A 22796-nucleotide genomic window follows, 5' to 3' on the forward strand; every position below is an offset into this window, starting at 1 on the left:
AGCATCTTTTCAGAAGTTCTCTTGGTGAAAGGCACTTTCATATAAGCAGGAGCACTGCCCAAATACGCGCAGGTGCTGGTTCCCCTGAGGCTGCTAAAGAACTGAACTTGCATCAAGAGTTCACTGCAGTGCTTGTGGTGTGGCTCATCATCAGTTGACGTTACATGGTGAAAAGTAGCCATGATGGCATTTCTCATGGCAGGCCCATCATAATGTGCAACTTTCTTATTGAAGCCGTGTGTCAGGCAGCCTCTTCCACTCATGCTCAAATCACAGTGTGTGCTCTGTTGGTATACTAGCTGAATGTTTGTGTTCTTATATCGCTAACAGTCACAAATAAAACCTGCCTACAAAGCACCCAAACTAGACAAACTGCACGCACCAACAATTGTGCGTTGATTGAGGAAGAAAGAACTACCCGAGGTGTCTACCTCGGGTAGTTCACAAAGAGCGTAACTTCCAGCATGTAGCCATGATGCGATTATACGATGATGCATGATTAGTGATGTACAGTCGCGCTCAATATGACTTGCAACACGGGGAGCGCGTGGCCTCATGAGTTCAAAGGTTGTGCATGGCCTCCACTTGTTTTCATTTCAGCAACTAAACGATATTTTCTTATTTAGAATCATCCCCCGAGTGTGAGGACAGCGTTTAGTTATGAAAATAAGGGCTAGTGGAAGCCATGAGCAGTCTTTCAACTCGTGAGGCCACGCGCTCCCGTGTTGCAATATTGAGCGCGACTATAGTAAATCCATACAAGTGTGAAGTTCTTATGGATCAGCCTTGCAAGGAAGGGAGAGCTGTGCGAAGCAGTTCAATACCACAACAACACTGCTGTATTCTGTAGCAGTAATAGCAAATGAGTTCAACGGAATCTCACACAAAAAATTTTTTTATTTGAAAGCGAATTCCGATTTCGTGCTATGCAATCATAGAGGCACAACGTACAAAATTATCAGAAAAATTAGAAACATCAAGTATACAGCTTTTTTTATCTTTCGTGGAATCGACCATATATCACAGATGATATATAAAGAAAAATGAGCATATTTATCATGGCCCAACTAACCTGCACAATATTTTTTTTTAAAATTGAAACAAGGCACGTGCAAATGTCATTCTCTTTGGTTCAAATAGAATGAACAAGTCTGCAGTCAACTATAGACTCACCTTGTGGACCCCAAGCATTTGGATCTGCGACATTGGAGGCGTTCACAGCATTACGCCTGCCTGCAAAGCAAGAGTTAGCCGAGACTGCGGTTTTTGGCGGCTCATGAGCTCTGAAAACTCCCTCACTTTTAAAATTATTACCCAATGTTTGAGCAAATGGCGGTACATGACAGCTTTACCACCACCTCTAAGGAACGTAAGTAAAAGGATGTCACAATACAATTTCATTACGTGGGGAGTTTTCTATCACCTGATTTTTAACCACCGCTTGATGGTTTATTATCCCGTGATTCCAAGCATCCGGCTTCGGCGGCTTCTGTTCACCGCTCCAAGTTCTAGTGAAGGTACGCGAACACCACAATTTTTTTTCAAATATTAGTATGGCCTTGTCGCGTCTCATTATTTACATGCATCTTGCATAATTTCACTGGAACTGGGAGCAGCAGAAGCACAACGAGTGAGAAAAGCAGTCTGTGAACAAAAGGGCTTGCTTGAAAAAAAAAATGCCCCCACCTCCGTGAAGGGAATCGTGAGGAAATGCGAATGCATTTCTTGCGCCGAGAGTACACGGCGTAGTAATTTTAATGGCGTAAATTGATGACGAGACGAGGATTTGTACCGTAACCATTTATTTACACATTCATCAGCACCTGTTTGTGTTGTCATTGTACCGGACGGCCATAATCTCAGCCTTGACGTCGCTAAAGTGTACAGTCAAAGGGTCTTTGAGAATCATGCGCACGTCACAGTTTCGGGTAAAGGCGAGATCAATGCAACTTCCGTGAATGGTAGTCGGACACTTGTCGGACTCGGCGGAAGCACACTGCATAGAGTACTTTGTCCGCATGTACTCCACCAACCACTCGCCGCTCTTCTTTCTCACGTCCACGTTAAAGTCACCAACCAAGACGACGGGGTCAGATACTTTGGAGCGCACACGCACACTTTCCATAGCCGCGTCCAGTTGCGCGGCAACGGCGTCACGAGCGAGGTTGAGCGCGAGGTACACGGTCACCACAAAGACTCCGTACCGTTGCCGTCAGACATTCGCCTTCACCGACTTCTGCCATCGCCTTGATAGGCGCCCAGCCAAAGCCACCTAGAAAAAATATCAAGGCCTCCGAACGCCGATGTGACGTCACGCTAGCGAGATGGGCCGGACCGTTGGCTTCGACGCGTCTAGGTTCGTCGCGCTTGCAGGTAGTCACTCTGCGAGTCGCTGTTTATGGCTTCGAAAGATTAGCGCTGTCCTCCAAGTTTATCCAGCACTGTATATGCTTCGGCCCCAACGCAAGACACGTATTTTGAACGCAAAAAATAAGTACCTCGCGCCGGTTCACCGCAATCTACACCATCATAACAAGCGTCATTCTCTTACCCTTTACTTAGAATAATGTGCTAGAAACATTGTTTTTGTGTGTATCGTAACATTACATCTCTTCTGCTTTTGGGCGTGAATGCTTGACAAAGTCTATAGAAAGCAAACTTGGTCACTTTAGTCGTAGACTGAAGTGACTACGAAAGAGCAGAACAGCACAGTGAAGGCACATAGTATACTTTAATGACAAATTATAAAAAAACTCAATTCTTCAAGAAACAGTTTAAAGCGTGTATTTGCATTGATCATGTGCATTTTCGCATTTTGTAAAACAGGGCTAGACACAAGAATATCAAGGTTCATTTTATTGGTGTACATTTTATCATAATAGCGCCATGCACAAATGATTCGCACAAAACGAGCTTCAGCCTTCTTGTACAATCTCTGATCGTGTTTTTTTTTATTTCCACCCGCCCTGTTTGCTGGTCACTTTGGTCTTCATAAAATGTTGAGATAATGGCGAAGACCCAGCCAAAAACAAAATTTCTCCCCTCAGTGCAAAATTAAAGTACACAATGGTGAAATGCGGTAACATGGAGAGCTGCAATGATAAACAACTATCACAATGCGCTTCAACGATAGTATTTAGAATGGACAAAATGCATCGTTTATATGATGATGTTGTGCGCAAGTGAAGCCTAGCTACGGCACACAATTTTTACAAGGGTTCTGTCAACAAAAGCATACAAATATCTTCCAAAAAACAGAGCATCATGAATAAAACATAAGGAACGAGAAACAGCTCTCAGGTCTTCAAGGTCTTTAGCTTTCGCTCATTCTTGGCATTACGTAATTTGTCGTTTTCTGTGCGGCACAAGTTGTTCAGCAGTGTATTCGCTGCAGCACTGACAACATGCTCCATTACTTCCTGTGCAGAATGACCAGAATCACACACATCTAGGTCCTCATAGTCTGCAAGGGCAGAGAACACAAGGCTGACAAGAGTGTCTTTCTGCATAGGAAGGCTGAGAAATCGCGCAGAGTATTCTGGTGCCCTGAGCTTGTCTAATATAATTTCAGTAAACAGCACAGCGTTAACTACAACTGCTCGTGGAAACTTCAGCCCACCCCTCGACATCTTCGTGATTAATGCATTCTCAGCATCATCTAGGTCGACGTCTTGCATCACAAGGTTTTCCCTGCAAGATCCGCATGCCAATTTCTTTAAAGCTGCATGGGCACAATAGCCGGCAACGTATGTTACTGCAGGAAGCCTTGACGCTTTTTTCTGAATGTCAGAATCAGTCACAGCGACGTCAAACTGGCCGTGCGCAGACGGCACACCTGTCCTCCATGTATTCGCACTCGGAGCTGGTAGCATGTCTAAATCTGGCAGGTCCAAAACCTTCTGCAAACGCAGTTTGTTTTCAGATTCATATATCTGCCTTATTGACACATGGTAATTCGCACCCGACAGTTGCCGATACTTTCCGAAGCGATCCTCCAAGCAGTCAGTTTGAAATTTGCCCAAAAGAACGTACTCAAAATGAAGCTCTTCCAGGCAGTATATGGCTAGTTCGTGCAAGGCGTGGGTAGTGTGGCTGAAAGCTGCGTGCGTTTCACGTGTAAGGCGGCCATTGTCATGTCTGAGGCTTTCCCAGTGATCAAGCCACTCAACTATTTTTTGCAGGAACTCGAGCTGCGGACACAACGATGATACTATTGGTCCTTGCAAATGATCTCGCAACCGCTGTCCTTTTCTTGGCGTCTTTACGTTAACAATGTTCCACCAAGTCAATATGGTGTCAATGTACTCAGATGTTTCCTTAGCATGCTGGAACGTTGCGGTACTGAGAGCAGCAACAGTAGATGAGTTAAAAACCTTTAGTGCAAGCTTAACGTCCTGTCGTTCCATGTTGGAGGGGTTCAGCGCTTTCAAAGTGAGAGTTGGCGCTAACTTCAAGAGCTCATGCTTTTCAGCTTCGTGCAACTCGCACAATACCTTGAAAGATGCTGTAAGTATCTTTGGTTCAGCCTCATTACTTTTTGGTTCAGGAAAGTACATGCATTTTCCAATGTTTCGTTGATTGAGCCAGTTATTTCTTATACACTTTAGTATGTGAACTGGGTCCACCACGAAAAACAGGGGTCGCGATGAGTCAGCAGGATGCTGGTAAACAATGCTGACACTTGCGGGCTTAGCGAAGAAGGACATAGCTTTTCTGTTTATGGAGTTATTGTCTGAGATCACTGCGATTATTCTAAAACCAGATGCCTCGAGATCAAGAATAAGCTTCCGAAGGAAGTCATGTAGTGCCTTAGCATCAATGTGCGCCACGGGAAGAATGTGTACAACATCCTTGTTTGAAGAAAGAAGGCTCTGTATCATAAATACGTGGGCAGTCTTTGCCGCAGTTGATGAATTTGCCGCAGCGCCAGTTACAAAGCCAGCCTTGTAATCGAAAAAAGACTGCAGATGAACCTCATCAAGCATTAATGTCACAGTCTTTTCATGCTCTTTAAGTGTGCTTACAATCCGCTTGGCATAAGAAAGAAAGCTAGCTTCTTGCTGCTCCTTTACGGGGTTAATATCACACGATGAACACAGTCTCCTGATAGTATCAGGATGCGGCATCTTAAGCTTCATCGAATTTCTCAAGAATCTGTATGCATGAGGGGAAATGGTGAACAAAAGGCTAGAAAAAACCAACAAATCTGGGGGATACCGGCTGGCATTATTCAAAACGAGATCAACTTGACTCTTCAAGAATTTCAGCACCTCCAAATGCCATTCTCGCAACTCGCATGCAAAATGTTCGCCGCTTACTTGCTCTAGTAACGTCGACACCAATCTCAGTAGATGACGGGCTTTCTCAGAAGGCGCCGCGCTGATATCCTTGCGAGTCTGTTCGATGATCTCTAGCACTCTCTTCAAATCTCTTAAGTCACATATCTTTTCAGGAACTAGCACATCACCACAATTTCTCACGACCGTTTCACCAAAAAATACTTCAATGCGAAGGTCAGTAGACACAATCACCGAAGTGCGGATGGTTGGAGCAGAATGGAGAGCCAAGTCCAAAAAGTAAACCTTGGAGTCCTTGTGGATTACCGTCCAGAAGTCTGAATGCTCAAATCCTGGCAAGGCGTTGAGCAAGTCCGCAAAACTACTGAGCTTATTTTTGGTTTCCTCTTCTGCTTGCGTTTGCAGCGAAAGCATTATTGCATTGTGCAAACAAGCGGCTTCCAATCGCGCTCTTTTCACATCCGGTGCTTCCCGAACGCATGGTTGCGGACGCGATAAGTAGGCAGGGCAGTTGGGAAACAAGCTCGGCACTGCAGTTTGCTTCAGACGACTGTTCTTCAGGGTGACTTCGACAACTTTTCCTGTCTTGACGTCTGTGTAAGATGTCGTCTTCAAGTAATCCGATGGCAAGAAATGCTTTTCACAGAGCTGAAACAAAATAAAAAGATGTTAGAAACGTGAGCTCGACCAAAACGCAGAACAAGCGTGCCGACAAGTGCGGAATTCCCATCTAGCGTGCAACCATCAACGGATACTTTGGACACTATGCTAACGAAATCGATATATCTGAAAACCCTGATAAACAACACAGAGAAGGAATGCTTACCACTGTGTACTTCGTTGGCAAGAAGTCCTTCCGGGGAACAGCTCTGGTCCACGCTGCCCGCATAATTGGGTCTGAAGGAAATCTGTGCACTCGCACACTTGGCCCTCCGTCATAATTTGACTTGCAGTTTGGTGCACAGCAACAGCCAGGCATCGTTGCGCTTCAGTGGATGACCATGGGAATGATTAACCACGCGCACGCGACAGATAGCAAGCGCGTATGTGATGCAGCATGCTCTACCACGGCCGCTCTGGAAAGACGCGCGCGTTCCTTCTACGGAACGACAACGCGGCGCGCGTTTCTTGCGTTCACGACGCGGCGCGCGTCGCTTTGACTGCCTCCCCCTCCCCCATCTACCGCTGTCATCTCACTGTCGTGACGTATTGACGATTAGAGGAGGTGATTCGGAGGCCTTGATATTTTTTCTAGGTGGCTTTGGCCCAGCCAGCGAACGGTCGAGAGTGAGGCCCGAGCGGACGGGAGAGTGGGGCGCCAGCGTTCTCGGCTCGGCGTTGGCGTTTCTCAGCGGCGTCTCGAGCACACATTTCCGGATGTTCTTGAGAGGCGCCCAGTCAGCGAACGATCGAGAGTGGGAGCGAGCGGACGGGAGAGTGGGGTGCCGGGTAGAGAGAGAGCGAACGGCGAGAGAAAGAGCGGCGAAGCATTGCACCTACCCTCTCCTACACTCTCTCGCACCACATGCTCCGGTTGCTAGGGGCGAGGATAAGCGCGCACGCCCGCAGCAGTTGCTATGGGAGAGGGAGTGAGAGCGGAGAGATAACACCTGCCGGCGCGCGGACAACGCCGGATGCCTGACATAGCCCGACTAAGAAAATGCATTCGCATTTAAAAGAAACCTTTTTGGAAAGCTGTCTTTAAAGTTTTGCAAATCGTCGGCGTAGGCTGTGCAGTGGACTTGGAGACGGGCGAGTGTAAGAAGCTTGCGCTGCCAACAATTAACCACGTCTACGCCAATCTCATAGTTGCGTTGTCTCGATATGCGCCGATGGCTAGTTCAACTTGCGCCGGCGTCCGGCCGCGCAGAGCGGGCTGGATCCTACATGTCTTTTTTTTTTCATAATTAAGCGGCTGCGCACGTACGAGCGCAAGCCTCCGAGCCTGCATGCCACAGATACCTCGCTTCTGTGCCGAATCGCGAAGAGCTACGAAGAACACTGCCAGCGGTAACAAAACCAGGCTCGTGTGTTTGTTCGTGGTTGCTTCCTGGAGAGTCACCGGCTACAACTTCGAATCGATCAGAAAAAGGGTTCGCTACGTCGTCGGCACCGAGGCGGCCAGCAGCCGGTGTGAGTGCGTCGCCGGAGCAGGTGAAACAAGCGTCGCATAGATTTTGTTTCACAGAAAATAATGTAGGCTGGAGTAAATTACAGTCTGAATTGTGTCTTTCGCTCCATGTGGCAACTACTGTAAAACCTCTAGCGCGAACGCGAGTACCGATACGAGGCAGACGAAACCAACGGGCAGCCACCGGTGCACTGGGAGTACGAGCACGGTGAAAACCATGGCTGCGAGCCGTCTCCTTCGTTGGAAGTAGATCGCTTCGTAAGACTCCGCGAGTAGCGGACACATAATATTCATTTGTGTCTATAACAGTGACGACAAAAAATAATCAGACGACAAAAAAAGTACAAAAAAATCAGGGTCTGCAATGTAGTCACACACTTGTTTCCAATATGTATCACGATTTTGTTAAAAAATAATTTTGCAGTTTACTTGCAAAGTGCACATTCGTTGTGGTGAACATACATGGTTAACAAGAGTTAAGCAAGCACATTCGCACTTGTCTAATGTTGATGCACAGCACAGGTATAAACCAAATTAAATAATACCACATGCACTTGGTTTTTGTGTTTCTTTACGAGTGGGTTTCACCGAATAAAATGGCTGCACGTTATCATTTGGCGCGACCTCGGCCCAGTAGTATCGGAACAATCTCGAGCGTTTCTGAACGCTTTGACAATGCATGTACAACATCCCACGAAACACGAAACCTCTATAAAACCTTTCATAGAGGTTTGTAGATGTTTTAAACGTTTTAAAGACGTGTTATAGAGGTGTTGTGTTTCATGGGATGTACAGTACTCACTGATTGAAACAGGGCAATTTAGGGCTAGGTAATGATCATGTTTGCTTTTCTATCGTCCCCAGTTCGAGTCATATCGGCGTAATTTCGACTCTAATACGTAGATCAGAGTCAATATTATCTTTAGAGGCCAGATTCGTCGCGACATGACGTGGTTATCTCGAGCAATTGCGCATGCAAGTCGTTATACTAAAAAAATTCATGTTGCGTTCCAATCCGCGAGTGCTGTACAGCTGAGTGCAGCCTGGAACCTATGCAAGTACCAGCGATAGCATGCGACGGCACATGAATGAAAGCCCACACGTTTCACCAAAGATAAAATTATCCACGACTGTAGACTGTGCGTGCCGCTACTGTACAGTGAATCTGTTTTTCTTTTTTTTTTTTTTTTTGCTGTACACCTTAACAGAACATTTGCGGCGAAAATGAGTCTAGGAAGGAAGCTATGCACAAACTCGGCCAACTTTACGCTCTGCTAAATCTTTACCTTATTGACTGGTGTACTGTTCACCGTCACAACTACGTGAGAATACACAGGAAACAAGCAGAAGCATATCGATGTCAGCGGAACGGCATCACATCGAAATGTTAAACAGGATGTTATTTCAAATGTAACTAGAATAATCACTGAAGCATAATTACTGAAAAGAGTCAATAAAGGGCTACGACCCAAGACAAGTTTTGCTAAATTTTGTATTAATGACTGCAATGTGACATTTGAATAACTGAACAAGCGACAACTAAACGATGCATGCCACGTGGCTGTCAAGAACAGCGCACACGAAATGTTACCCCTTCTCTCGCTTTGCGTCGTGGCTAGAGGAGGCTGGTCAGAGGAGGCGTGGGTCGAGGAAGCTGGCTGGTCAGTACGGCGAGCCGCTGGAGGCTGCGAGAAAACGCGTGCAGTAGATAACAATGTTAGTTAGCCTGTTGTTCAACTGTTAGCCAATGTGATGGTTAACAGTTGCGTGCACCGTGCTCACACAAGACTGACCACCCTCATAATTTATTTTGAACGCAAGAACACGCTCCTACTAAATTAAATGTACTTCAGCGACGTTACTTGTTGCAAATTGATTCATTCTGTGCGTGTAGAAGGTAGAGTAGTGATGCATTTGCTCCAACGCCAGAGGGGTGTTCATCATAAGTATGAAAAATAAGGATATGTGAGAGGCATGCATGCGCCCGGTTATCTGTTCTGCGGCTCGCGTGTCAGCGGTCTTATCTTTTGAGCTCTACATTACCATCAAATAAACATGAACTCAAACAAAGCAAGTTACAAGACAAGTGCAGGACTTGAAACTGAGCTTCATTTAAAGGCAATCCTGCAACCTCGAGTTCCCTGTGCATGCTTCATCATTTCGGCGTCTATAGAATTCTTTCAACCCGATCTATGTCAAAGATGACTACATTTATTTGTCAACGTGCGCCAATATAATCTGAAAACATAATAAGAAAACCAGAGAAGAACAAATAAAAGATTGCAGGAAACCAACAGGTCCTCACAGATACAGTACAGCAGAAACTAAAAGAAACGAAAAAAAAACACAAACAGATGTGCTGGAACTCTGAAATTGCCACCTCTTCATCTCTTAAGAGGACTGGAGGGCTTACGCAGGAGTCCGCACCATTTCGAGGTTTTTGACACTTCCTAAACTGTACCTTCATATTTTACCTTTCTTTGGCAATAGTCCTTTCAAAATTAAACAGCCACACTTTTTGCAAAGCCAGGAAGTGTTTACAAGACAGCACGTAAAAAATTGAAAAAAAATGCCTTAAGAATGGAAAGAAACCTATTTACACCAGCATAACAGAAAACGCTGTAAAACAGTCGAGATGATTGTCAGGTGGCCGCACCGAATAAGGTGGTGCCATTCGGGCCTGGTAAGATCAACTTACGACAACATCAAGGAGGCTGTGACATGTATACGTTGTAAGTGTAGAGGTTTGTGGTGCACACAAAATCTTTACACATTTTATGCTGGCTGTTTCAAGAAATGTGCCCCAAAATCCTCAAAAATAAGGGAAATGCTATCCTTACTCACAGTCACAGTCACTTCTATGTGGCAACAGATATCTAAAGATGACTAAAGACTACTGATATGAAGTAATTATTTTTAAAGGTATATAACACAGGCGGTCGGGTCAAATGGAAGAACTGAAGTCCTGCAAAGAGCAAATCACTGCTTTCAGAATAAAGGAGCGAAAATTCTAAGGAATTAACTGAATATACGTCACAGCCTTTGCATTGGAAAGGGTAATGCTCAGCAAGTAGGCTTTACATGGTTTCTCAGCACACAAATTGTTTTATTAGCACCATTTCCCCCTTACGTAAATTGTTTTCAAGCTGGTACTTGCGACAGTTTATGAATTCATGAGATTTCTTATGTTTGTATTATTCGATTATTCTAATTTATACAACCGAGACGTCTATAACGACCGAGACATTTTAAATAACCTAGAGGACGGGGTGTACCACCGTTAAGACCAAGGACATGGGTTGGGCGCCGTCTGCGCGGAACGCATTTTCATGGAAACAAAATGTAAACACAAAGCCAGTGTCATCATCCTCATCATCATCATCAGCCTGTCTACGCCCACTGCAGGGCAAAGGCCTCTCCCATGTTCCGCCAATGAACCCGGTCCTGTGCTTTCTGCTGCCACGTTATACCTACAAACTTCTTAATCTCATCTACCCACCTAATTTTCTGTCTCCCCCTCACGCGTTTGCCATCTCTTGGAACCACTGTACTTTGATTTAGATGCGCCTTGAAGAGCCCAGCTGGTGATCCCGGTTTGACTTCTACGCGGGCATATACATGTAGTCCGGCCGCCACATGAAATCCCGTCTATGCCCCTGCACCTGATTACATATTGGTAACCTGTCCGAAAGGCCCAGAGTCTGATGTCAATGAAAGACCGACACAGCTGTGATGACAGCCAGGTGCTTACCTCGGGCTCTCTTCGACCATCACGCAGTGACTGGTGCGTCTGCTCTTTTGACCCTACGTAGACGTATAAAATAAAACTTGTACTGGGCGAGTTGGTCATACTTGAAGGTAAAAACTGGTAAGCGCCACATGTTGAAAGTAGCGCCTGCCATGTTCAGTCTTCCTGTGTCCCTGTCTTGTTTATTTGCGCTTACCAGTTTTTACCTTCTAGACGTATAAGTGTATTTCATGTGCAGTGCCAAACATACATGACAGAAAATGACTATGATCTCGCTTCAGTATTTTGGAGAGGGTCAGCATCAGATTACAGGCATATCAAATACAATACATCTAGTTCATACAAGCAAAGCATATATACACGAAAAGTCGAGCCGGGACATATCGAACTCGAAGGGGGATTGCGAGATAGTGAGATGTACCAGTAACTAAATACTGTCACGGGGGCGTCCTTGTTTCCAGAATCCATGCAAGGCGAGGGTGCGGCGGACAGGATTTATTGTTACTTAGGCGAACTTGTGCTTTGCATAATAAACAGAAAAGAAACTAGCCCTAACAGAGCGGCATCTATAGGAAACGGCTGCTGCCAAACAAAAGCGCAACCTAGAGCTTATGTGCTGTCAGTATTTAGTCCGCTATCAAGCATAGGTCGGCAAAAAATGTGGAGCCCACTCAGACTCACTTATGAAATATATTTTGCCCTTAAGCTCACTCAGACTCACCAAAATTTTACGTCAAACCGAACTCACTCGACTCAGACTCACTGAAATTTTTCTCAGCCGGACCCACTCGGACTCAAACTTAGCAAAATATTACTCACTCGGACTCACTCAAACTCAGACTCACGGCTATACCCGAGTCTGAGTGAGTCGACTCATGAGTCCGTTAGCGTATAATCGGCTTTTTTACCAAGGTGTCAATGCTCTTTAACACCAATATCTCGCATATTTGGTGCTCTACATGGCATCTTTTGATATTGAACCTTCAAATATGAATTATCAGTGGTTGCAATTCAGTAAGGACATTTTTATTGAAAGTGCTGACTCACACGAGATATTTTTATCAAGAACTTCCTGTGAAAGAGTTCGCGGGGGGAGGTCAACCTGCCTCCCCCCTCTTCTACGTAACTCACGCCTCTGACTCTGCTTAATAAATATTGAGCTGGCGTATGAACGCTAATGCTTTGAAGTATGTGCGAGTCGGCGGGAGTGTAGACGTGAGCCGACATAAGGCTAATAGTAATGCTGACGTTGTGTAGATAGAACCATAGGTCGGCAAAGAAGTGTGGAGCTCACTCAGACTCACTCAAGAAATACATTTTGCGCTATAGGGCTCACTCGGACTCAGACTCACCAAAACTTCCCTCTACCGGAATCACCCGGACTCAGACTCACTAAAATGTTTCTTATCAGGACTCACCCGGACTCAAGCTTACCACTATATTACTCACCCGGATTCATTCAGACTCAGACTCACGGCTCAATCTGAGTCTGAGTGAGTCGACTCATGAGTGAGTTTGCCGACCTATGCTATCAAGTAACACAAGAGAAGGCGCATACGTGTCATCAGCTATTGCCCTGCCCCATACAATAGACCCATCAGAAGTCTAAACTTATCTCAGTAGGCCCTAAGCTGTGTGGGTCAAGTAACAGCTGTCGCTCAATGGTTGCATCTGTGAAGCCCATAGTGGCACTTGGCAATATACAGTATTTTCGTTGTGGTGCTTGACAAGGGGTTCCGGAGCTTGACTGCTGACCCGACTGTCATGTGATTGAATCCCGATCGCAGCGGCCCCATTTCGATGGAGGTGAAATGCTTGGTGCCCGCGTGCGTATATTTAGGTGCACATTGAAGAACCTCATGCGGTCGAAATTTTCACAGCCCTCCACTACGGCGTCTCTCCAAATCGCACCGCGCGATTATGAGAGACGCCGTAGTGGACGGGCTCCAAAAATTCACCTCTGTAAACTTGCGAAAATTCATTTTCGTGTATGTACAGAGGTGTCCTATATTAAGCTAGAAATGTCTATCCAATGTCTCGTTTGAGTGTATGGACTCGATACTCACCAAACACAAAAAACCAGCAAGCCACGAATCTGCGCAGAACCAAATACACATTTTCAATGCTATTAGCGGCTACATTTTTGCACAAAGTGTGTTTTTGTAAGAAGCTCATTATGTGGACAGAATCTTGTCCTAGTCTATACTGGCCAATTTGAAGCATGGAAAATTTCACAGTATGCAAGTACATAGAGATTGGTCGCTGCAAAGCGGAAATACAGAGGCATTTAATTATTCGTGGTGTTTCATGGAGTCCGCTTTCATGCTGCGAGGAAGCGTGCGAGCAAAGACGGCTGTAGTAAATTGTAGCCGCCCTAGCTGGGGCTGAACGTCTGGGAACATTCGAGGGTTAATTTGTAGTCATTGATGCAGCTGTCACTACAACTTTACACTACAAGGTCAGCGCAAGTTTACACTAGCTGAAGTGTAAGACTCCACTCTAGAACCATGAGAAACCAAACACCATCTATGTGTAACCTTTTTAACTGAACAGAGCATTGGTAACCCAAAAATAAGGTTATACTCCTTTGGGTTAACTCTATACGCATGCGATTTCTCGTCAGAAAAATAATGTTTATGTTCATCACGTTAGTTACACCCCATTAGGAGGCATCCACTTCTCAGATGCAAAGGCACACTGGCAAACCGGATCAAGTATTAACTGCTCGACAGCGGCAGGCAGAATAGTTGAGCATTCAAACGAAAAAAACTGGGAAAGATTACAACCGGAATCACTACAGACGTAGGTAACAGAATCCAGTTTTCTTGTAGCAAAAATGGAACAAGGGTGCACAAAAGGAAAACAAACACTGAGCGCTCTCTGTGTTTGTCTTTTCTTTGCCCAGCTACGCCATTGTGCCCTTTGCGCTATGAGAAAAATTGATTATGTCGCACCAACGACCCCAAACTACTACACTGTAGGTAGCAGACACTCACAGAGCCACAGTAGCGGCCACGATGATGATGGTCACGAAAACCAGGATCTTCGTCTCCCCGCAAATCGTGATTTGGACTATGGAGATTAAACAGAGAATTAGTTCGCCGACACCAAGCAATCATTGTGCAAGTGTGTTAGTAACAATGAAGTCGCCTAAAGCTGGCAGAGGCTGTGGATTATCATTACGTGCTGAACGCAACAACACTTGAAAGTCAGCTGTATATTAGACCGAATCACTTTGTGATGTGTGAATGCCCTTTTACGCAGTGTTCCTTTTCACACAGAAAAAGCCATAACCAACACGTGCGTGCGGGCCACTCAAGTGCTTTTGCAATGCTAGCCATCTTTTTGCAGGTTATTTACATGACAATTCACAACACTGACATTGGTACACCGGCTTCCATAACGCAGACAAATGTACCTACCGCAGTCCGTGCACGTCACTTTCTTGTGACCTAACCGAGAGAAACAAAATTATCCAATGTCACAAATACATGAACACACGCAGATATATATATATATATATATATATATATATATATATATACATACATACATTTTGCTCATAAGCCCTGACGAAGTCCGGTCCACCGGTCGAAACCGTTGGCAAATAAAATTAAGATAACCGCTTAGTTGTGTCTCTTCTCTTCCCAATATTAATGAGAACTAACAGACAATAATGCCAAGGAAAGTATAGGGGATGTTCTTAGTAGTAAATGTAAGGTAAATGTGAAGAAAGAAAAGTGGACGAAAAGATAACTTGCCGCGGGCAGGGACCGAACCTGCGACCTTCGAATAACGCGTCCGATGCTCTACCAACTAAGCTATCGCTGCAGCCATCCCCCCGTCCACTTTATGGGGTATATATGTACATTAAACGTGGGAGTGTCAGTCAGCGCCGCCAGTAGCCATGACGGCGAGTGTGGAACACTTTTTTTTCTGCCTGTTGGCGTCACGTGGGGAGGGCGCTGCGGTCGCCGATGGGAGCGGACGTGCTTCACATCGGCTCCTGCTATTATGCCAATTAACGCAGTGTTAATTTGCAGTTACCGCGGTATAAGTGGTACCAAAGTGTGCGCGAAGGTGCGGGGCATCGACCGATGCCAGTTTTGACCAAGCGGTACGTGATTTTCTCGATTTACGAGGACTTTTCTCTGGTGCCGTGCGGACTTTTCGTTGGGCCTGACGTAGGCCTACCTCGAGTACGCTCACTAACCCGGCGACGAGTACGACCAAGATGGCGTCTGAAATGGAAGTGGCCACGTCGATGGAAGACAACATGGCGTCAGCGCTGAACATCAGCAGTTTCGACGGGCGCACGTGCATCGTAGTTCACGGAGAGGACATTACACCGGAAGAAGCCGAAGGCTGGTCGGCCTCCGGCAAGCGCATCAAGCAGATCATGGCCGGCAAGGAAAACGGTGAGTCCGCCGCCATTACTCGCCAGTCTAGAGACAAGACCAGGGCCAGCGTTGCTAAGAGAGTTGCAGCTTCGGTAACGAAAACAGCGAGAATGCCGATAGATATGCCGAAAGAAGACACCAAGGTAGTCATGAGACCACGTGGCGGTCTCAACGTAGCGAGAACGGAGGCTTCAATTATCATGTCGGTCGTCAGGACGGCGGCTCGAGTAACGAAGGAAGAAGCAAAAGCAGACACCATATTCACGAACGCGCCGCAAAACATCATCGTGGTCAGCACCCCGGACGAGAGGCGCGCCACGCTGTACTCTAAGGTCAAAGCCCTTAACATAGGAGACAAGACATACGAAATCAGCGCCTACCGAACGGCACCGGACGGCACGGTCAAGGGAGTCATCCGAGGCATAGCCGTGGATGACACCCCGGAGGAGATAGCCGAAAACATTGTGAACCCGTACAACCCCCTAGCGGTGGAGGCACACAGAATCGGCAATACAAACACGGTGATAATACTCTTCGCAGGACAGCAAGTACCGAACTATGTCAAGTACGGCTCGATATTGGTCAGGTGCGGGCTTTACCGCAAGCACTTTGACGTGTGCAAGCAATGCGGCAGGGTCGGCCATAGAACAGATGTATGCCCGAATACCAACTCCAGAGTGTGCTTCGGCTGCGGAATCGCGGACCCCAGCGAGGGTCACGAGCGTGAATGCTAGCCCATGTGCAAGCTATGCGGGGGACAGCATCCAACGGGCGATAGGGAATGCAAAAAAAAAGTACTGGATGCCGTACGTGGTTAAGAAACGGCAATGGGAACGCAAGATGGAAGCCATGCAGCAACAACCGGATCCGGAAAGCTTTCCGCCACGGCGAACGCCGCCTGCTGAGAGACCCCGCGGGGAGTCAAAGCAGCGCGACAGCAGCCGCGAGAGGGACAACAGCAAAAGAGGCAGGAGCGCCAGTTGCCGCAGACCATCGCAGTCGGGGGAGAGAGGCACCTGGGCCGACGCAGTCAAGGCAAACAGGACAGAGAAGAGACAACCACCGGCGCAAAACGCCGCGAACAAGATCCAAGAAGAGAACAGGGTAGATAAAGCCCCGAGAGACGAGAACGAGAAGTTAAAGCGCAGAATCGCTGAACAGGACGCGACCATCAAGGAAATCAACGAGAAGCTAACGACATTAATCGCGATGCAGCAACAACAGCAGCAGCAGCCGAAGCCCGCACAAGAGAGGAAACAAGAAGAGATGACCAAGGACGAACCAGAGGTCGAGGTGGACCCAAGAGCAACGAAAGCGACGGGACCGGCTCCAAGAGGAGAGCCATAGAGGGCACCAAAGAACGAAAGATAACGGAGAGAATCGAAAAACAGGGCGACAGACTCGACCATATCTGGGGCGACCAGCAAGGTCACAACGAACGCCTCACCGCGCTCGAGCAAACGGTTCAGCAGATGGCAACGAACATACAGAGCACGATCCAGAACATGATGGCGCAGATGCAAACACAGCTGCAGGCGCACCTACAGACACAAATGCAAAGTATGGAAGCACAGATCATCGCCAAACTGCAACAATCATGGACAGTACAGCACATACAGCAGTAACCACACCGCCAGTGAGAGACCTTTTGGTTTGGCACTGGAACTGCAACGGCTTTGCCGGCAAGAGAGCGGTGCTGCAGCAACACTTGCAGCAACTAACGAGAAAACCAGACGTAATAATGATTCAAGAAACACACAGCGAAGAGACACCGAGACTCCCGGGCTACCGGTCGCACGACAGCCCGCCGAGAGAAAGGGACACGTCCAAGGGCAAGGGCAGAGGGGTCTTCACCTTCGTTAGGAAAGGGATCACCTTCATGGAACACGAACTGATCGGCAGAAGCGCCATCGAACACTGCACGGTGGAAGTAATCACGGGCAAGAAGAGGAAGGAGAGCACTTTCCTGGTGAACGTGTACAGCAATCCGTCTCACGGACAACAGAAGTTCAAGGCACTACTCCACAAGGCGAGTAGAGTCGCGGGGAGCAATACGCTCGTAGTATGCGGAGACTTTAACACTCCGAGCCAAGACTGGGGCTACCACAGAACGACGGTCAAGGGGAGAGAGCTGATGCAAGATGCCACCGACGTGGGACTGAACCTAATCACGGATCCGGCCTTTCCCACCAGGATCGGCACATCGGTTACGAGAGACACCACTCCAGATCTTACCTTCAAATCCAAAGGATCGAGAGAAACGGAATGGAGAAACAGCCAGAGCTGGGCAGCGATCACTACATTGTGGAGGTCGTTGTACCGCTTGAGAGAAGGCCAAGGCAACACCGGCATAAGGAAGCATCGCATTACCGACTGGAACGCCTTCGAAAGGCATTACCCGCGGTGCAACTGCACATTACGGACATCGAGCAATGGGCGGCGAACCTCGTTGAGACAACGGAAGGAGCCACCAAAGAGCTGGAGACGGACGAACGGATAGACAAGATGGACAGTCGGCTGGCCCACCTGATAGAAGCCAAGCAGTCCATAAAGGCGAGGTGGCAGAAGCAACGAACCAACCGAAGTCTAAGGAAGAAGGTTGCCGAGCTCAACAGGCAGATCGAGGCCCACTGCAAGGTGCTATGCACCCAAAAATGGAACGAGGTCTGCAACGAAGCCGACGGACAGATGCACAAGGGCAAGACGTGGAACATGCTGCGGCACCTCCTTGACGAAACAAAGACCAAGGGCCACCAACACAACAACCTGGCCAGGATCCTAGACAGGGCAATCTGCGAAAACGGAGAGGACGAGGTCAAGCGGCGCTTGGACGCCAAGTACCTACCAACCATCCCCACGGAAAGACACCCGGATTACCAAGGCAACGAAAACGAGACGCTAGATCGAGACATCGAGATGTGGGAAGTCAGAGCTGCCCTGCAGGATCTCAATGTTAGGTCCGCCGCGGGTCCCGACCGAGTGACCAACAGAGCGCTCAAGAACCTCAACGAAGCGGCCATCGAAACGCTCACGAACTTCTACAACAAGTGCTGGCAAGATGGAAGGCTGCCCAAGCAATGGAAAGCAGCCAAAGACGATCCATCATCCCCAAGCCTGGCAAGCCGCCCAACATAGAGAACCTCAGGCCGATCTCGCTCACTTCGTGCGTGGGAAAGGTCCTCGAGCACGTTCTCATGAACAGGTGGCAGCGTTACCTGGAAGAATCAGAGCTTTACCCAAATTCCTCATCGGGTTTAGGAACAAGCGCGGGACGCAAGACGCCATGATCTTACTGAAGAACGAGATGATCGACGATATGACGGTCACCAAGGACAACAAAGCCATACTCGGGCTGGACCTGCAGAGCGCCTTCGATAAAGTGAGACACTCGATCGGCTATCCTGGCCCAAGTATCCAGGCTAAACATGGGCAGGAGAACATACGAGTACATCAAATACTTCTTGACGGAACGGACCACCCAAATCCGCGCGGGAGACCTGCAGCTCGAAGAGAAGAAGCTGGGCAGCGTCGGAACCCCGCAGGGTTCGGTGATCTCCCCGTTACTCTTCAACCTCGTGATGATCGGGGTGGCCAACCGGCTAGAAAGAGTAACGGGAGTCCGGCACACCATCTTCGCCGACGACATTACGCTTTGGCTACCGCGAGGAAGCGACGGACACATCGAGACAACGCTGCAAGAAGCGGTCAACGCCATCGAGGAGCAGCTGGACGGGTCTGGACCCGTCTGCTCTCCGGCCAAGTCAGAGCTGCTGGTGATTCCACCGGAAGGAGCGGGCAGGAAAGAAAAGCATATGGAAGTCAAGTACGAGCGTCCCAAGATAACGATCAAGACGGTGGGAGGACAAGTAATACCGGAGGTCGAGAGGATTCGAGTGCTCGGGCTGCTCATCGAGCGAAACCGAGTCAACGGTGAAACGGTGAACAAGCTCGCGGGCAAAGCGGCCGCGGCAATGAGTCTCAGCAAGAGGGTGTCCAACAGAAGAGCGGGAATGAAGGAGGAGAGCCTGACTAGGCTCGTTCAATCCTTTGCAGTTAGCCACATAACGTACTACGTGGCGGCCTTCCACAGCTGGACGCCGAGTGAACGTAACAAGATAGACGCCACCATACGCAATGTGTATAAGGCGGCACTCGGTCTTCTCGCGAGCACGAGGACCGAAAAATTCATGGCGCTGGGAGTCCACAACACGCTGGACGAAATAGCCGAGGCACAGAGAACAGCGCAACTCGAGCGTCTCTCTGAAACGAGAACCGGGAGACAGATACTGCGGGACCTTGGCCTCTAGCAGAGGGAAGGCAAGCAGCAGAACGACGTACCTATACCGGATAGCATCAACAGAAAGCTCAGGGTCTGCCCGATGCCGAAGAACATGAACCCCGAGCCCAACAAGGAGCGGAGGTTGGCAAGGGCCAAGGCTCTCGTGGACCTCCACGCCAGAGAAGAAGGCGCCGTCTATGTGGACGCGGCAGAGTACAAAGGGAGCAGCGACGCATACGCGGAGGTGGTCGTCAGAGCATCGACGGGTGCAACGAAGACCGCAGCGAGCGTCCGGACTCGAGAAGCGCACAGTGCGGAGAAGGTGGCCATCGCCTTGGCCGTCTCCGACCCCGAATGCACTACAGTGCTGTGTGACTCTAGAACGGAAGTGAACAATAACGCCAGGGTATGTAGTGAGGCCGCGCGCATACTGCGCAAAGTCGAAGACATCGGACGCAATAGTGCTGCAGTGATCAAGTGGTTTCCGGCCCACGTGGGCAGTGATGTGTCGAAACGCGGGAACACGAACCACAACGAGACGGCCAATGTGGCCGCGCGAGGACTAACCAACCGCGCGGCTGCAAACACGGCCGACTCGGAGTGTTGGTCGTGGTGCAGTGCTAAGGACAGGATGACCACCTTGAACGAAATAGTCAAATGGTACAGACTGAACAGGCAGATTATGCCGCCATCCCACCCGGGGCTTACACGGAAGGAGTCAGTGTTATACAGACAATTACAGACGGGGTCCCTGCTCACCCCGGTGCTAGCTAAGTACGTGTGTCCGATTGTGTACGCCAGCGACGTGTGTAGACTGTGCGTGAAGGAGAGAGCTACCGCGGCTCACATCCTTTGGGACTGTAGCGTAAATCCGAGAGAAGCCAGTGAGAAGACGACGATCCCGCCGCAGCTAGAGGCTGCAACGAGGATCTACGATCAAGACACACAACTCAAGGTCGTCCAGCAGGTCTCGGCAGCTCTAGAGAGACAGCGACCGAGCGAAACCGAGGAGAAGGGGGAGGGTGGGGCGCCGCAGGAAGGGGGCCGCGGCCCTCTCGGGCCCGCGGAAGTAGCTCGGGAGCAAGGCCTCGAAGAGCACAACGCACGAGACTGACGTAATGGCCGCGTCGCGATGAAAACTCGTCCTCCCTGCGTGGAGGGAGCCTCATCATCTCTGCAGGCATTTAATAAAGTTGTTCTCTCTCTCTCTTGGCGTCACGTAGCACGTGAACTGTTTACAAGCTGGTAGCTAACCAATAATTCCTCACATACCACCTGAAAGCATTAAGTCTGCCACAACGAGACCCTCGCTATGAATGAAGGAAAGAAGTGGAAATCTTAAGGGCTCGTTTTCTTTGTTATACACAATATTAATGAAAATTAAAAGACAATAATGCCAAGGAAAGTATAGGGGATGTTCTTAGTAGTAAATGTAAGGTAAATGTGAAGAAAGAAAAGTGGACAACTTAATGCTTGGCAGACTTAATGCTTTCAGGTGGTATGCGAGGGATTATTGGTCAGCTGCCAGCTCGTAATAAGTTCACGTGCTACGTGACGCCAACAGGCAGAAAAAAGAGTGTTCCACACTCGCCGTCATGGCTACTGGCGGCGCTGACTGACACTCCCACGTTTAATGTACATATATACCCCATAAAGTGGACGGGGGGATGGCTGCAGCGGTAACTCAGTTGGTAGAGCATCGGACACGTTTTCGAAGGTCGCAGGTTCGGTCCCTGCCCGCGGCAAGTTATCTTTTCGTCCACTTTTCTTTCTTCACATTTACCTTACATTTACTACTAAGAGCATCTCCTATACTTTCCTTGGCATTATTGTCTGTTAGTTCTCATTGTTATTGAGTATAACAAAGAAAACGAGCCCTTAAAGGGGCCCTCTAACACTCTTCAACCCCCCATTTTCTACTCGTGGATTGCGTAGACTGAAGTACGGACAAAGTAGTGCAGCAAGAACGGCAGCGATAGCGGCACGCTGTACGAAGTTATTCAATTTAGAAAATTGCAAAATACAAGAAAGAAATGCCTACCCTCAAGCTCAATTTTCGCGGGGTCACGTGACCACATTTCACACTGCTGTGACGTCGGATAGAGCTCCAATGAAATGGGTTTGAAAGCTCTTACCGTAGAGGGAAGCTCGCCACACCATTGTTTCCTGTTCAGTCGAATGCATTGATGGACGATGCTTGCTATTAGTCAACAAGCAGCGTGGTGCCTGACACGCCGTTTTGTCTACACGGTCGAACAGCTGGGTGAGGCTGGTAGAAATGAGCTTCCCAGACTTGACAGAATCCGCCTCTTTCATTTCCCTGTGCTGCTCTCTGCCGTTTTGGTAGGGTTTGGTAGGGGCTGGGACAACTGGTATTGCCAGAAGCAAAGCCTCCGAGATGATGAAACGTTTCGCGACTTTTCCGCTAGGGAGAGCGCATGCCGGGGGCGCCGTGAAAAAGGCGTAAAAAAAGGCCTTTTTGCTTCGAAGCGAGTTTTTGCGCGTCGTTCCTTACACGACACTCCAAGGCAGCAATCAAACTCCTCGGACTCGCATTCGACATCAGTGAGAGGTGTTGACGACGACCGTACGGCATCGCCGTCACCGCCTGGAAGCCGACCCCAGGACGGTGATGTAGCTGGCTGGATTACAGAGGCGAGATGGAAGCTGCTTTGTAGTGGTGGCTTGTAGTGATCTTCGTTTTTGCGATGGCGTCTTTTTGAGGACCAATGAAAACCTCGAAAAAGAAAAATTAAGCTCAGTAATAATCCAAATTTTGATGCTACGCCACGATTGCTTCTCACGTTACATTCGACCTCTAATAGGCTGCGCCAATCTTCGTCATTTCCGCCCACATAGTACTGGCGAGCGCCACTATGCGCCGATGCGTCGGCAGCGATGTTGGACTTTATTGCATGATTAAAATACTAAATATTGATAT

At 48.3% G+C, this 22796-nt stretch overlaps 1 protein-coding gene and 2 pseudogenes across 1 annotated transcript; 2 read left to right on the forward strand and 1 right to left on the reverse strand.

The window, feature by feature from the left end:
• Positions 1 to 2722: 2722 nt before the first annotated feature.
• Positions 2723 to 5957, reverse strand: LOC119390895 (uncharacterized). Its single transcript, XM_037658603.2, has one exon. The coding sequence runs from the start codon at positions 5709 to 5711 to the stop codon at positions 3297 to 3299; it is 2415 nt and encodes an 804-aa protein (XP_037514531.2). The 5' UTR covers positions 5712 to 5957; the 3' UTR covers positions 2723 to 3296.
• A 9433-nt stretch (positions 5958 to 15390) lies between these two features.
• LOC119389120 (uncharacterized) lies at positions 15391 to 17255 on the forward strand (annotated as a pseudogene).
• Positions 17256 to 18035: 780 nt separating this feature from the next.
• On the forward strand, positions 18036 to 20969 carry LOC119389121 (uncharacterized; annotated as a pseudogene).
• Positions 20970 to 22796: the final 1827 nt, after the last annotated feature.

Source organism: Rhipicephalus sanguineus, chromosome 4, assembly GCF_013339695.2.
Source record: "Rhipicephalus sanguineus isolate Rsan-2018 chromosome 4, BIME_Rsan_1.4, whole genome shotgun sequence".
NCBI classification, from domain to species: Eukaryota; Metazoa; Arthropoda; class Arachnida; order Ixodida; family Ixodidae; genus Rhipicephalus; species Rhipicephalus sanguineus.

Bases quoted from the DNA above. Each gene is read 5' to 3' on its own strand.
- LOC119390895 (XM_037658603.2), bottom strand. From the start codon at position 5,711: ATGCTTTCGCTGCAAACGCAAGCAGAAGAGGAAACCAAAAATAAGCTC.